Source organism: Castanea sativa, chromosome 1, assembly GCF_040712315.1.
Source record: "Castanea sativa cultivar Marrone di Chiusa Pesio chromosome 1, ASM4071231v1".
Lineage (NCBI taxonomy): Eukaryota > Viridiplantae > Streptophyta > Magnoliopsida > Fagales > Fagaceae > Castanea > Castanea sativa.
This window is the reverse complement of record NC_134013.1, coordinates 30550081-30567368: the sequence shown is the minus strand read 5'-3', so window position 1 is coordinate 30567368 and position 17288 is coordinate 30550081. Positions and strand designations below refer to the sequence as shown.

Here is a 17288-nt window from a genome sequence, read left to right as displayed (position 1 = left end):
TCTCAGGTCTTTGGTGCTGAGGAAGGAAAGTGCCTTGTCTTGACAAGTACACTTCCATGTGGAAGTCTGCTACAAGGTCTAAACTAGAAATGATAATGCATCGGTTGGGTTGGGGGAGTAAAGGAAAATCCTTTGCAGGCTGCATGGATCCTGAAAACACAGAACAAATATCTAAAACCAAATCAGGTGCAACTCACTCATCCATACAAACTAAAACTTTGAATTTCTGTTTGCAGTTATGAAGAGGAAAGTTTGGCGAGCAAAGCATGCATTTTAATGAGACACATGACATTATGCTTAACTTCAACCAACTGGGGCAATTTAGTTGACTGCCCCATTACTATTATCTTGCCTGAGTAGTGAGTAGTAACCTTGATACCATATACGCAAAGGATATGTCTCATTGTCCAACTCTATTTCTATAATTTTGTACCTTTGTGATGTGAAAATTTTGAGCTTGTGAGCTACTTATAGAGTTCTATTTGTCAGCTATAAAATTTGAAGTTAAGCATCATCACATGTTTCTGGTTGCCGTTTTCCTCTAACTTGCAGAAATGGATAATCATGTGACAAGGATCTTGAAGCTTATCAAGAGTGAAGATCGAGGGAGAAAAGGTAGGAAGCATAAGGACCCAAAAAAGGAGTCAGAACTTGTTGGACTCATTGAGGACTTTTACACAGAGTACCAATCACTCTATGCCATGTTTGATCATCTGAGAAGAGAGTCAGGTAATGTAGGTCGTGGCGGAAATGAAAATGAAGTTTCTTTCTCCAATTCAAGCTCAGACTCAGAATATTTTTCCTCAGAGGAATTTGACAGCAGCAATGGCAGAGTAGAAAATGAGCGTCAGGAGGAGGCAGACAGAATTAGAAAAGAACTTGAAACAGCTGAATTCGAAATTACTGATCTGAAGCAAAAATTGGCCTCTACAAGTCAAGAAAAGGAAGCTTTAAATTCAGACTATATGGCAGCCTTGAGCAAGATTCAAGAAGCTGAGATTATCAACAAAAATGAGAGGATTGAAGTGGATAAGAGAGAAAAGGAACTTTTGGCTATTATAAAGGTGCGTGAAATTCATGGGAATCAAGCCTCAGCTCGGATAAAGGGGCTGGAGAGCCAGTTAACTGGCTTGAAAGTTGAAGTGAGATCCTTGTGTGGCCAGAAAAGAGATTTGGAAGCACAGATTGAAAGCAAAGCAACTGAAGCTAAACAAGAAAAGGAGAAAAATACTGGACTGCATGCCCGGATTTCAGAACTTGAATTGTCATTAAAAGAAAAGGACAACAAAGTATGTAGTCTCCAGGAGAAACTCAAAGATAATGAGGAATATTCAATGTCTAAAATTGCTGACATAATGGCTCAGGCTAGCAATTTGCAACTGGAAGCAAATTCTATTCATGCTCAAAAAGCTGAACTGGAAGAAAGGAATCAAAAAATGGTATGCGAAAGAAATGGAGCATTGGCTCAAGTCAAGGGCTTAATGGATCAGGTCACTGCAATGCAGATGGAATTGGAGACCCTACACAACCAGAAATCTGAATCAGATCGGCAAATGGAGAAAGAAAACAAAGAAACATCCAAATACCCGGTTGTTATTGAAACCCTGAAAGATGAATTAGTAAAAATGAGCATGGCTGAAAAGAGAATGATGGATGAGAAAGAAGGTATTCACATTCAGGTGAAGGACTTGGAACTGGAAGTGGAGTCTCTACACAACCAGAAAAACGAATTGGAAGAGCTTATAAATAGTAAAGTTTGTGAGATGAATCAGTTGGAGGAGGATAAGGAGGGGCTGCAAGCTAGAAATCTTGAACTAGAGAGAGCATTGACAGAGAAGGAGGATAAGCTTTCTGCTCTTCAAAAGAAATATGAAATTAAAGAGAATGAAGCTTCTACTCAAGTTATGAATTTAGCACAGGTTAATATGCTACAAGATTCGGATTCATTGCTGAACAAGAAAAGCCAGTTGGAGCCACAAATTGAGAGAGAGAAACAAGAATCATCCAAAAGGCCAAGTCAAGTAAGTCAAAACATCAAGTTGAAAAGAAAGATTGCAGATGGGCAAAGAATTGTGAAGAATAGCACTAAAAACAAGACTAACGGAGAGCATAGAAAAGCTAAAGTTTGCTTGCAAAAAAACAGGTTATTTCCACAAGCTGCAGAAAGGAAGATGGAAGAATTGGCAGAAGCGTTCTGCAAGAATCTTGATGATAAAACCCATCTCTTGTACCAAAGAATCCTGGTCATTGAACGCTTACACAGTGAAAGCAAAGATAGCTACAGGATGACAAAAAATAGATATGAACAAGAAATTGGAATGCTTGAAGAAAAGGTGGCAACTTATGAAGCTGAGATAAGGAAAATGAGTCATACATTGGAAACAACAAACAATGCATTGTGTGGAGCAGAACAGGTCAGGAGGTTTGAGGAGTATAACAGCAATGTTGTTAGTCGTATAACCAACATGTTAAATGAGCTTCAGTTTGCAAAGGACTGGGTCACAGTAACAAATAATGAAATCAAAAGACTAAAGCATAATGAAAGTTGTTTGGCTGCTCAACTTGAGAACAAGGAGGAACAAGAATTTATATTAAGAGAGAGGGTTTGGAAATTGGAAGCACGGTTGAGCAAGGAAGGAGGGGAAAAGTTAAATTTGATGACAGCCATAAGCCAACTTGAAAAGAAGGTGGGAAAATTGGAGAAGAACATTAAAGAGAAAGATGAGGAGTTGATTAGTCTTGGGGAGGAGAAGAGGGAGGCCATTAGGCAGCTATGTTTGTTAATTGATTATCACCGTAGCCGCTATGATGATCTTAAGGAACTGATGCAACAAATTAAAAAGTAGAAACACGACACTAACATATTACATATTTAGAGATGTATCCAGTGTCACGTCATTTAAAATTGTAAATCACATGACATCATATATACAATTACATATAATGGAACGAATCATGTTCCAAACTTTGAATAATCCTATTATAATTTCTTGCTAATGACATCTAATGGCATCTTTATGCATTGTATATTATAATTAATTCATTCATTTTTACATATAAGGGAATGAATTCTATTCTGAAATTTGAATGGGCCTAATAATTTCTTGTTAATGACATTTTCATTTAGCATTATAAATTAATTTATTCATTTTCCTTTCATTTTTTTCCCAACGAGACAGGTCGGTCAGCGAAGTACACAAACATAGTGGCAACTTAGCTTACCCCATTGTATTCATATTCATAGCTTAATTTAAATAAAAATTCAATTGTCTTGCCAAGAAAAAAGAAACAAAGCCTTAGCTTTCCCTCGTTGACTTCGTAATACCTTTTGGGGTACATGTAACTTGATTATGATTAGATTATTCACAAATAAATTGTTATTAATTTAGTTTGCTGTCTCTTAGTTAAATTCTGAATTGGAATAAAATCATCACTTTATTGTTTAATTATTTTCTTCTATAGTATTCAAGTGTAACGTGATTCATTGCTTATTTGTTAAGATGCCTGAAAGGTCACATGTAACGTGACCACTTGATATGTTTTTTGAGTTTTGACATTGAGAGGACCCAAAAAGCACATGGTTTCTAATACTTAAAAGTTAAATCTGATAATCGCATCAATTGAATTTGAAACATATTCCGTACAACAATGCCAAACTTTTGACAACAATTCAGAACCAAACATAAATATCTTAACCGGAAAATTCTACAATGTCCAACTTTTTTTTAGGGTACCTCTACTAGTAGTAATAATATGGTTATATATGAAATTAACAAAGTTTTAACAATTATATGGTTTATGTCGCCACAATATAATTGAGGAAAAAAAAAAGCTTCTTTTTAAATTGAGCGTGCTTGTCTTAATAATTCTAGGCACTAAACATGTACTAATTAATATATAGTATTCTCACCGGTTTTAGCTCAATGTGGACGTAAAATATTTTTGACATTGAAAACTCAAAGTTATTCTAGTCCTACGTGGAAAAATAAATCTTGAAATTTATAAGTAAAATTTTAGTAAAATTTCTTATCATCAAATAAAGACCTAAATTTTTTTTGAGAAAGAAGACCTAAAATTTAATCAAACCAAAAAGATGTTTATTGATGCTTTGGTATAATATTAAATGAGTAATCATTATGGAACGAACAATAAATTAATCTTATCAAATTTATTATAAAAAATAAAAACTTTGAAACATGATATGTTTGGTTTCCATTTTTAAAAACAATTTTAAAAACACCATTAAAGAGTTTTCAAGAATGAGAACAAAAAAAAAAAATAAAAAAAAAAAAAATATATATATATATATATAAACGGTTTGGTCTTTTGTTACCTTTATAGTAAACATTTTTCATTGTTAAAAAACGGATTAATCAATATGATTTTTACGCCCTCTAGAGTAGTTTTAAGATCACAACTTTTATCACACATTTCTTCACAACTTTTTTATATAGCAGATAATTATTGGTGATCTATCACTTTCATATAAACTCACTACTTTTTTACCATCACTTGCAATCCATCATATTAAATGGACTTGTGGCACAAAAAAAGTTATGTAACTAACCAAAAATCTTGTAACTCAACTGTTGACACTTTTTAATATTTTTAATGAAAACATCGAAAATTCAAATCTTCACTCCGTTGTCATAACTTGTAACCATCGAATTTAAAAATAAAAATAATTTTTTTTCAAAAAAGGGGTTGTCTAACTAGATTTTCTCTAAAACCTTCTAAACAGGCTAACTACGGTGTAAACGTACAACCCTTCAAAGCAGGAATGAATTCCAACATTCCCTGCATTGGTTTCAGAGAATCCACGCTACTTACTTCAGAACCAGACAAACAACGAAGGCGGGAACCACGTTTCGTTGGCACCACTGTCACCAGATACTGGGCCACGAGTACCGCATGATAAATTGAAATAAATAGTATCCTAAATTACAAAAATTTTCATCAAATTCCACTTTCTACAAATAAACCCAAAAATAAACCCATTGTGGTTCCAAAAATTTTGGGGTCATTTGGTAACGTTGTTTTAATAACGTTATTTATATTTTTAAAAAATATGTGTAGGTAAAAAAGTGTAAAAATACGTGTAATATTGTTTAAAAATTGAAAAATATTACTTAAACTACCATATCAAACGACCTATATTTTATATATTTTACCGTACTATTTTACAAAATACCCAACATCAAAGATTTTATTTTAGCATTTAACATATTAAATAATATAAAAAATACGATAAAATAATATATCCACTATGATAAACAAAAACCATAACCACAACCACAACCAAAAGAAAATAATCATTATAATAAGTTAATAATAATATGACAAATAAAATATATTTTTTAAGTATAATATTTGAGCTACCGTCACAACTAAAGATGAATGTGCGTTGCTCAAGAGCAAAAAATTATACCTTTAGCTCTATTGATGCCGCCTATTTTTCTTATATTGGTTGTTAAATTTGGCCATATGGTAATTTGACCCCACTAGTGCTAATGCTAACGCACAAAATCTATATACATATTCTCAAGAATAAAATATTTAATTTACATCTAATTTTTAAATTAATTTATACATTGCACTTGGCCATATTACTAATCTAAATTAAAATTCAATTTTTTTAGCTATTTATATGAGTAGTTATTAAATACTTTTAAAGCACGATTAAGTGGTGCTCATTTCTCTCATATTAACAGTGATCCCATTAATTAAATTCCTGGTGGAGTTTTTAAAATCTTATATGTCTATTTTAAAATAAATAAACTGAAATTTATAATTATTTTTTTAAATATTTTTTAATAGTTGTGAGAACGAGGATTTGAATCCAATACATCTTTATTGGGAACATCAAATATGTGTCAATTTAGTTACAAAACTCTTAACATAGATGGTGACATGGAAAATAGATGAATTTTTTTTATTTAGAGTTACCTTCAAATATTTGTTTGAATATATTATTTTATAACTGTAAAAGAGAGTATTTAAACCCTAGACATCTTTACCTTTTGGAATATCAAAATGTGTCAATTAAGTTATAAAACTATTAACATAAATGATAAAAAAAAAGATGAATAATAGGTTATGAAATGGATAGAGTTACCTTAAAAGCAATGTACATAATAATATAATTAAGTACAGTGCCATGCTACTTCATTTTCTCATATCTATTCCACTAATTAAATTCAAGAATGAGCACCACATTATTGTATTTGGGAGCACTCAATAATTTTTTTTAAAGGCTTATTAATTAATAAAGTTTGGCTACAAATTTAATTGCAGTCTAAGGCTATAACTCCTACTAAAAAATTTAATATGGATACATATTTTTAAAAGGAAAAAATATATCTACAAAATTAGTTATAGTTGAAGGCTACAAACTTACTCAATATATTTTTATTGGAGGTGAATTTTGACAAATCTACAATTTTCACAATTTGATACATCTTCTTCTTATATCCTCAGTGCATACAATTTTTTTAGAAAATTAAATATCAATAACTATGTCATCAATAAATTGTTTAAATAACAAGTTTTTGTAGTTTAAAATTATACATAAAATATAGACTTATAGATTATATAGTAAATAATATCCAATTGACACAAAATTTGATATGTTTATTAAAAGCGAAAAGAACATGCAATTCAAAAATTAGATTAATATATAGTGATGTTTATTTTATTGGGTAAAGTTGTAACTTTAAGTTACAACCAATTTTGTAGTTAAATTTTGTCATTTTTAAAATTTAACAGCCAAATTATGTGTTCTTAATGCACATAACAAATTTCCTGCCAATCAGATACTATTTATGTTTCAATCTAGAAACTTATTTTTTATGTATTATTTTATATTATAAAAACTTGAAATTTAAATATTTGATTGATGACATAGCTATTGATCTCTAATTTTTTTGAAATTTTGCAAGAGTGAAAGATATAAAAAGAAAATGTAATTCAATAATAGATTTGTTAAAATTCACATCCAATAAAAACATATTGAGTAGAGTCGTAGTCTTAGGTTACAACCAAGTTTGTTACTAAACTTTGTCCTTAATTGTTAGAGTATAAATATAGAACATTTGCATTAGCTCGTGTGAAAAATATATTGAGTGGAGTTGTAGTCTTAGGTTACAACTAAGTTTGTTACTAAACTTTGTTCGTAATTATTAGAATATAAATATAGAGCATTCGCATTAGCTCATGTGAAAATTTATGTCTATTTTAGTATAGAAACCTACTTTTTCTATTTTACATACTCACTTTTCTAAACGTCATATATTAAATTATCTATTTTACAGTATATTTTATTAAAAATATTAATTTTTATTAATTGTTTCTATTTCTTCAGACATAACAATTACCGTCCACTTTCTTCCTTTATTCCCGGAATGTGTTTAAAAAAACAAAAACAAAAAAGCAAAATAGACATTGCCAGTGTACGTTAGTGTAACAACTCTGTATTTTTAGTTTTTTACACAACTTCACAATACTTGATGTGAGTAAATTTTGGGATTAATCAGGTAAAATGCGGTAATTTTTCTATTATATAAGCATCGACGCGAGTGCTCTACGGGGTGAATGGCACAAACGCAATAAACCTATAAACAGAGGGGCAAAAGACGAAAAAGAAGCTCCAAAGATTCCAGCTTCTGAAATTTGAAGCTAGAAACGCTGTACCAGTCACTTTGTGCGCTCAAATCCAAACAAAACCCAAAATCCCTTCTTATTACAACTCATTTTCTTTCTTTCTTTTTTATATATTCCATTTTCATTAACATCTCTCTCTAATAGTCCCATTGGAGAGAGAGCTTCCTTCTCTCTCTCTCCGTTTTCTCTGTATCTTTGATCGTCTCTCTGAGGATATTCTCTCTCACTTTCAGGTGATCTTTTGCTTCTCTTTTGCTTCTTGTTTATTATTCGAATTCTTTGTTTGAACTCAAAAAAAAAAAAAATTTTTCTCGATCTCTGAGTTGAACTCTTGGTGAAGAACTCCACCAACTAACAGTCTTTGTAACTTCAATTACAGAGAAAATTGAGAAATTTTTTTTCTTTTTCTTTGTGTTGTTATTTTTTTGAATGATTTGATTAGATCAAAGTTCTTGTACGGTAAAATTTTGATTTCTCCAGCTTCAATTTGCATGCGCTTTGTGTTTTTTCTTTGAATCTTTGGTTACTAATCAAGTTCTCGTTTACGATATAATAAAATCTCGCATATAATCTGAATTTAAGGAACTGTATTAAGATTAAGAACATACAAATTTTCATTTTATTTTGTTTGTTTAAGTTCTAGTCAATTTCGTGATTATATTTAAATCTGTTCTACAATCTCAAAATTTTGATTGCTATTTAAATTTATTTATTTATTTATCGATCTTTGCAGCTTGGGTGAAAATTGAAAATTTTGAGTTTTGTGAACAGAGAAGCGTGCGGAAGAAGAGTGAAAGGGAAAGTGAGTAGAAAAGGAAAAGAAAAAAAAATTGTGGCAGGTAAGGTAATTTTGTAGCTGTTTTTGGCTTATTTGTAGAAGGTTGAATTGCTTAATAATGGTTTATTATTTTCAGTTTTTATCGCGTGGCTTCAAATCTGGAAATTATTTGTTACTTTTTTTTTTATTAATAGAAGATTTTTTTTTTTTTGAGAGAAAAAAAGAATAGAAGATAGTATTAGTTACTTAGAGTCTAGAGATATAGGGATACAAAATTAGCCAAATTTTAATTTGAATAATTCTATTTTTACACGGACCCATCACATTTCTTATCTGGCAAAACTTGGGTCTAGTATGCTGATCAGTTATAACAGTGACATATGGCAAAAAGTAGACATATGTTAATATTATGACGGTGTAGTACACTGGAGCATCAGATCCAAGCGGCTAAGTCCAACAATTAAAAATATGTCATATCAGTAGTGGCAGAAAATTCCAAAAAAAAAAAAAAGTGGCAAAATTTTTTATGTGTTTATTTATTTATTTATTTTTGATAAGGGAATTTTATTTGTTTATTTTATTTATAGATTAGTGATAATTATCTGTCTTTAAAAGGCAAATCTTTTTTTTTTTTTTTTTTTGAGAATCTTTAAAAGGCAAATCTAATAATAAAGTAACAGCTCTGAAATAAATGAGAGGTGGTACGTCCACAACATTTTTACAACATTTTTACAACAAATCATAGGTGGTTAATTGTTATTGGTTCAAATTTGAACCTAACACTAAGATTACTTTTTTGCCCCAATAATAACAACCAGTAACATCCTGCCACTTAGGATTTGTTGTAAAAATGTTGTGAAAATGTTGTGGACATATCATTTCTCGAAATAAATAGCTGTCTTTTCTGAATCCCAAATTTGGCTTCTGAGGCAATCCTTAGAATTGCTGACGTGGCACCAGATTAGTGCAGCTGTTTAAACTCGGTATTAAAGACGTTAAGCTGTTCTGGATTGACTTGTTATTTTATTTGAATATAACTATTATTATTGAATTGAAAGCCATAATGCTACTTTTGGGTTCAGTTGGTGCTTGTTTCTACACCAATTGCTGTGATAGGTACTAGGTAGTCCTTCTATCGCAAGTATCATTAAATGGTGATGAATTTAAGTTATGGACTTATTTAACGGCTACAGTTGCCAACTTGCCATCCAAGATTCATGCGCCCATGTATTTATTGAACCTTTAATTTTCAGCGTCTGAAATTAAGATTAGGTGTCAAATGGCTTTTGGCTGTATTGGTCTATCCTTTTACACATTTATAAATCCATATTTGTTAAATCTTAAATCTTCAGCAGCTGAGACCTAAGATGACTGAATTGATGTCATGGACGGAGCAGGACTTGGAATTAGAGGGGCGACTTTGTTGCTAGTTGTGTGTAACGGCTTCGACCTTTGAGTCTGCTGCTTTACTATTAAGGATTTTTGTTTAAAATTTTTTAAATGGCCAAGTTGTTTGTTTAGGTAAAATAAATTGATTGGGCTTAATTTTTTTAGTTTTATTATTGGTAATTTTTGTTGTTGGGCTAATTTTTTGGGGCTTTTTTCTTTTGTTTTAGATTTAATCTATTAATTTTTTATGTTCTTTAAAAGGTGAAAAATGCTAAAATTACAAATTTTTTACAAATTACTAATGTGGTGAGTGGTTATTGATAAGTAAAAAGTGATGCAAATGTTTGAATCAATAAAAATTTGCTACCTCAATAGTTTGCATAAATATTTTAAAATCGTTTGTAGTTATAACATTACTCTCAAAAGAATTGATGGCATTATTAAGGGAGGGGCAAAGTGTAATTTTATTGAACAAAATTGCTAAAATTAGTACCTATTAATATAGTATAACAACTCCGTCCATGATTGATGTTAGTTTTAGCCTCACCTTAAACCCAAAAAGAAAAAGGGTTGTCTTAAGTCTTGACATTGGTATTCCAATATAAGAAAAATATCAACTGGTTTTGAGGTGGTAGATTAGCATTGAGCCCCAAAGAGCAAGATCTCTAGTTTTAAATTTGAGGCAGCAGGTTGCACCATAATTTGAAAATAAGAACACCTGGAATTAAGTAATTTGTATCCCAGTTTTAAGTCAAGATCTAGGTATGTGAGCACATTCTAATACATTACGTTTTAACTTTTAAGTCATTGACCTGTTTACAGATATCATTGCAAGTGATATCATGAGAATGAAATTCTTATGTAGGTCTCTGATGTTGTGTGTCTCAGCCCTCAATATGGCCTTTTAGATTAAAATTAAAATTATGTTTGTAATTTTGTTACTTTGAAAAGTGCTCCGATCATGTTTGTGATAAAAGAATTCCATAGATACAACAATTGTCTAATGACATGGAGTTATACTATCAATTGAGGATTTGCTTTTGCCATAAGGAGCTACTCTCTGAACAACTTATAAGTGAATAAATGGTGTAGTCACCATAGGGTTTTGTGTATTCCAAATTTAAAATCTTTATAACAATTCATAGTTCAATGAATATTTCACCGCCTGTGGACACAATACACATAGTTGTTGTAGGAAAATCATGCCTAGTGAATGCAATGCCAGAGTATGACAGCAGTATATGATATTCTTGTCTTGAAAATTTGGATAGGATCTCATATAAATTGCTTCCTTCTGAATCAAACCTATATTTTGTGTTAATTCACTAAAAATGGTCCATCTTACTATCCAGTTTCTGTTTGTAAGCTGACACTGATAACAGTATTAGAAATCTAGTTTTGAAAATTAGAATAATAAATTGCTTCCTATAGAATCAAACCTTTATTTTGCATTAATTCACTATTAGTGGTTCATCCTGCTATCCAGTTTCTGTTTGCAAGCTGACCTTTATCTTGCTGATGATAACATTATTAGATATTCTTGTTTTGAAATTTTAAATAGGATCTCATATTAATTGCTTCTTCTAGAATCAAACCTTTATTTTGTGTTAATTCATTATTAATGGTCCATCTTGATATCTAGTTGTTTTTAATGATCTCTATCTTACTCATGACTATTTATACCTGCACCAATTTAATATTGTAAATTAGCAGCTAGGATATATTAGCATGTTGAAAGCATTATGCTTTACAATGTTAATATTTTCTCTTCCTGTTTTCTTAGATTTTGAGTTTCTGAAATTGAGATGGAGACTACATTGTCTTGATGCCTACTTGCTAAGGGAATTTGAAATTCTGAAGAAGAGATGGCAAAACATCGGTTGAGGAATTCTATAAGGTCCATTTTTGGGAGTCATCTTGATTCAGAAAATGATGAACAGCTAAAAGGAGATAAAATAGGTGATTTTCTTTATCAAGATAATGTTAATCCATATCTATTTTAGATGTAGTCGAAGAGTATTTTGTGCAGTGAAATTTAATGGCAACAATTGGCTTAAGATCAATGTTAAATTATGATTACATGTTTTGCCTTAGCATCTTATTGTTGGCCTTCCCCTTATTAACATTGATTGATAATCAAATATAACCTGATTATGCAGAAATTGAGGGCAAAGTGAAAAAGATCTTGAAGCTTATCAAAGATGAAGATCTTGAAGAAAAAGATGGTACCCCAGAAGGAAACTCCAAAAAGGAACCACTTACTAAACTAATTGAGGATTTCCACCAACAGTACCAATCACTCTATGCACGATATGATCATCTAACGGGAGAGCTAAAGAAAAAAATTAATGGGAAACAAGGAAAGGAGGACAATTCTTCGTCTAGCTCAGACTCAGAATCAGATTATTCCTCGAAGGACAAAGGCAGTAAGAATGGACAAGTGGAAAGAGAAGTTCAGAAAATTAGAGATGACATTAAAACAGAACTTGAAGCAGCACTTCTAGAAATTGCTGACCTGAAGAGGAAGTTGACGGCTACAAGTGAAGAAAAGGAAGCTCTAAATATAGCATATCTTGCTGCTTTGAGCAAGATACAAGAAGCAGACAAATTCATTGAAGATATGAAGACTGAAGCTCAAAAGTTAGACACTGAAAAATCGAATCTTTTGGTTGAGAATATTGAACTGAATAAAAAACTTGGGACTGCTAGTAAGATAGAAGAAGAACTCAATAGAGAGAAAGATAATTTGATCGTAGAGAAAGAGACTGCCATCAGAAGGATTGAAGAAGGAGAGAACATTACAAAAGGCTTAAGAACCATGGCTGATCAGCTGAAAGATGAAAAAGTAAATCTAGAGCAAGAACTAGAAGCTGTTAAAGGGGAAATATCAAATATAAAGCAGCAGCTAGAATCTGCAGAGCAGCAAGTGTCAGATTTAAGCCACAATCTGAAAGCTTCCGTGGAAGAGAATGAATCTTTAAGCTTGAAATTTTCAGAAGTCTCAAATCAGATTCAGCAGGCACAGATCACAATAGAAGAACTTAGGGCTGAATCACATCAGTTAAAGGAGGAATTGGGTCAGAGGGAGAAAGAACTTTCAAATTTCAAGGATTTGCATGAGGTGCATGAGAATGAGTCATCTGCTCGAGTAAATGGATTAGAGGCACAAGTAAGAAGCCTGGAAGTGGAGCTGAAGTCGTTGCAAAACCAGAAACGAGATATTGAAGTACAGATTGAGATTAAAGAAACTGAATTTAACAATATAAAGCAGCAGCTGGAATCTTCTGAACAGCAAATTTCAGACTTAAGCCACACTCTGAAAGCCACTGGGGAAGAGAACAAATCTCTAACCTTGAAGGTTTCAGAAGTCTCAAATCAGATTCAGCAGGCACAGATCACAATAGAAGAACTTAGGGCTGAATCACATCAGTTAAATGAGGAATTGGGTCAGAGGGAGAAAGAACTTTCAAATTTCAAGGATATGCATGAGGTGCATGAGAATGAGTCATCTGCTCGAGTAAATGGATTAGAGGCACAAGTAAGAAGCCTGGAAGTGGAGCTGAAGTCGTTGCAAAACCAGAAACGAGATATTGAAGTACAGATTGAGATTAAAGAAACTGAATTTAGCAATATAAAGCAGCAGCTGGAATCTTCTGAACAGCAAATTTCAGACTTAAGCCACACTCTGAAAGCCACTGGGGAAGAGAACAAATCTCTAACCCTGAAGGTTTCAGAGCTTTCAAATGAGGTTCAGCAGGCACAAAACATGATACAAGAACTCATGGCTGAATCAAGTCAGTTAAAGGATAATTTGGGTGAGAGGGAAAGGGAATTTTCAACTCTATCTGAGAGGCATGGGGTGCATAAAGATGAGTCTTCAGCTCAAATAAAGAGATTAGAGGGGCAAGTTACAGAACTTGAACTGGAGCTGGAATCGTTGCAAGACCAGAGAAGAGAGATGGAAAAGAAGATAGAAAGTAAAGCAGCTGAAGCAAAACAACAGGGAGAGGATAATATAGAACTGCAATCCCGAATTTCAGAACTTGAAAAGATGTCAAAGGAGAGGGAAGACGCGGTTTCTGCTCTCACGAAGAAAATTGAGGAAAATGAGAGTGAATCCTTGTCTAGAATAGCAGAATTGACAGCACAGATCAACAATCTGCTAGTGGACTTAGATTCTTTGCGCACTCAGAAAGTTCAATTGGAAGATCAGATTGTGTGTAAAAGTGGTGAAGCATCATCTCAAGTCAAGGGCTTAATGGATCAGGTCAATGTATTGCAGCAGGAACTGGGGACCCTAAATCGCGATAAAAGTGAACTGGAAATGCAACTTGAGAAAAAAATTCAAGAAAATTCGGAGTACCTGGTTCAGATAGAAAATCTGAAAGAAGAGATTTTGAGCAAGGATATGGAGCAACAGAAAATTTCACAAGAGAGAGAAAGTTTAACAGCGCAAGTGAAGGATCTTGAATTGGAGGTGGTCTCTATATGCAACCAGAAAAGTGAACTTGAAAAGCAGATAAGTGCTAAAGTCCTTGAGAATGGTCAATTGATAGAAGAGAAGGTAGGGCTACAGGACAAAATTTTTGAACTGGAGAAAACATTAACTGATACAGGGGTTGAGTTCTCTGCTCTCCACGAGAAACTAAAAAGTGGAGAGAGCAACACTTCTGCTCAAATAACAGCCCTGGAATCAAAGATTAACAGTCTACAACAGGAGTTCAATTCCTTGCAGACCCAGAAAAATGAGATGGAGTTGCAGTTCAAGAAAGAGAAACAGGAACTTTCAGAAAGCCTGACCCAACTGGAGAATCACAAGATTGACTTAACAAGCAACATCACAGATCATCAGATAATTCTGAAAGAACAAGAAGATGCATACAACAAGCTGAATGAGGAATACAAACAGCTTGAATTTCAGCTTCAGGAATGCAAGGTAAATCTCAAAGTTGCAGAGAAGAAGATTAAAGAAACAGAAGAGGAAATCCATAAGAACATGGGATCCAAGGATGAGAAGGTGGCAGAGTTGGAACAACTTGTTGAAGACATTAGAAGAGACCTTGAAGAAAAAGAAGAGGAACACAGTACTTTGGTTGAAAATGTGCGCACAATTGAAGTTAAGCTCCGCCTGTCAAACCAGAAGCTCCGGGTCACTGAACAATTACTAACTGAGAAGGAAGAAGCTTTCAGAATTACAGAATTGAAATTCCAGCAAGAACAGAGAGTGCTTGAAGACAGAATCACTAGATTGTCTGGAATAATTGCTGCTAACAATGAAGCTCATCAAAGGATGATAACAGATATCTCAGAGGGTATAAACAGTACCATGACAGGAATGGAAACAGTGATCCAGAAATTTGAAGACGACTACAAAAATTATGAGAATTGCATCTTGGAAATGTCAAATGAACTTCACATTTCCAAGAACTGGGTTGTGGAGACAAATAAGGAGAAAGAACAGCTAATGAAGGAGGTAGAGCATCTTGTGGTGCGGCTGAAAGATAATAAAGAAAAGGAATTAGGGCTAAGAGAGAGGATCGAGAAGCTAGAAGTGAAGGCAAGCAAGGAAGAAGCAGAGAACGAGAAGCTGAGTAAAGCAGTAAACGAACTTGAGAAGACAGTAGCGGAATTAGGAAAGACGATGAAAGAAAAGGACGATGGTATGTTGGGTCTTGGAGAGGAGAAGAGGGAGGCCATAAGGCAGCTATGTTTGTGGATTGATTATCAACGCAGTCGCTATGACTATCTAAAGGAAATGCTTTCAAAGGTGGCTGCTAGAGGTCAGAGAGCAAGCTAAGTAACCTGTTCATTCTACATTGCTGTGTATGTCCATTTTAGTTTTGCACCGTGATTGTTTTTATTTATTTTTCATTTTTTCGTTTTTGGACAAGGCAGGCCACTGTGTTGATAAAACATTTTAGGTGATGCTTGAAACATAATTAGTCAGCACATATACAAAATTTGGATGCCAACTTAGCTTTCCTTGTTCTCTAATCTAGCCTTTCCAGACCATTGCTTCCTATTCGACTAACTACAACTTGAGGTAATGAAACGTGGAATTATATTGAATCCAGGAACGGCTCTTATAGGCAGTATTAAAAACCATAGGGGCTTTTGCTTGGAGGTGATAACGGGGTAGGGTGTGTATGACCCTAGGTGACTTCCCCGACAACAAAGAATCATTCAACATGATAGTAAAGTTAATAGCATCTTCAGAAGACTTGGAAAAAAACTTCAGAACAATTTATATAAAGAAAAATACAATTTACATCCTACAAGATTGGTAAATTATCATTTTAGTTCACTATGTTTAAATTGTCGTTTCACATTTATAAAATTCTTTAAAATGACGTCATTTTTTAAGAGAATTTACAAGGTCTTTTCAAACAACAATGGACAGAATGACAAAAATAATACATTGTAAAATTACCAAATTAAGATGATAAATTTAAACTTAATAGACTAAAATGACGATTCATGAAACTGATAGGGTGTAAATTGTATTTTTACCTCTTAATTAGTATGTAACTTCTTGGATTGAGGATTCCTCAAAACTATTTTTTGCCTAATTGCTCACAAATAATTTTGGTTTTGCCACACACCATCTTGATGAAAGATACTGGGCATTCATTGCATCCTTTAATAACATGTTGCCCAAAACCAAGGTTTAGTGCATATTTAGCTATGCCATCAAATAAATTTTTTTTTAAAAAAAAGAAGAAGAAAGAAACCCAATGCCTCTCAAACAACTATGGGCATTTGACCATATCCAAGTTTGCTTAGAGCTGCAACTACAATTTAAAATTTGATTATTGATAGGTATTTGATTTCCTTTTTTGCATTATCATTTTGTGCTACGTGATGATGAAAACTTAAAGAATTAATTACTATTATAAGAAATAATTAATAGTAATAACAAATAATTATGACGATGATGTTTTTTTGTTAATTTATTATTATTATTGTAAGGACACAATTCAAGTTCCCAAACTACGACTGGGAGAAAAATGGGCTTGAAAGACCTTTCTTTACAATGAATTTGTAGAGGATGGGCTTGTAATTTAGATTTCAAGGATGGTTTAGACAATTACAAAAAGAACGGGCTTTGGGCCCAATAGAACAGAACAAAGAATCGTTTGCAAAGAGTAAGACTGAGAAATCGTCCTCGGATTGTGTCCGAGGATGGTTTCTAATGATATTTCTCAAGTTTGGATACAAGTGTTGATTATCATTTACTATTGGCTCTATCTCTTTTACTCAGAAAAGTCTCTCTCTTCTTCGTATGCCTTTCCTCCTATTTATATCCTTTCCTTTCCCTTCATCACCTTCCACTTTTCTGGTTGCAATCCCCCTTTTTGGATACTTGTCCCATCCATTCTTCCCTAAAGCCCGCTGGGATTAGGGACCAAGTTCCAAGCTCGATGTTCAGGTCCCATCCTTCCATCTATACAGTCAGTGTATC

The 17288-nt window shown here is 32.9% G+C and overlaps 2 protein-coding genes across 5 annotated transcripts; both read left to right on the top strand.

Moving 5' to 3' along the window:
- The first annotated feature begins 554 nt into the window (after positions 1 to 554).
- LOC142624748 (uncharacterized) lies at positions 555 to 2846 on the top strand. Its single transcript, XM_075798488.1, has one exon. It carries the CDS (start codon positions 555 to 557, stop codon positions 2844 to 2846), a length of 2292 nt encoding a protein of 763 aa, XP_075654603.1.
- Positions 2847 to 7610: 4764 nt separating this feature from the next.
- On the top strand, positions 7611 to 15815 carry LOC142642063 (uncharacterized). Of its 4 annotated transcripts, none has more exons than XM_075816418.1 (4): positions 7611 to 7892; positions 8431 to 8498; positions 11610 to 11785; positions 11986 to 15815. In XM_075816418.1, exons 3-4 carry the CDS (start codon positions 11692 to 11694, stop codon positions 15621 to 15623), a joined length of 3732 nt encoding a protein of 1243 aa, XP_075672533.1. In that variant the 5' UTR covers positions 7611 to 7892; positions 8431 to 8498; positions 11610 to 11691; the 3' UTR covers positions 15624 to 15815. The 4 variants fall into 4 exon arrangements, with proteins under 4 accessions (XP_075672533.1, XP_075672547.1, XP_075672539.1 ...); XM_075816432.1 differs by having other exon boundaries at positions 8431 to 8503; XM_075816424.1 differs by having other exon boundaries at positions 7695 to 7892; positions 8393 to 8498.
- Positions 15816 to 17288: the final 1473 nt, after the last annotated feature.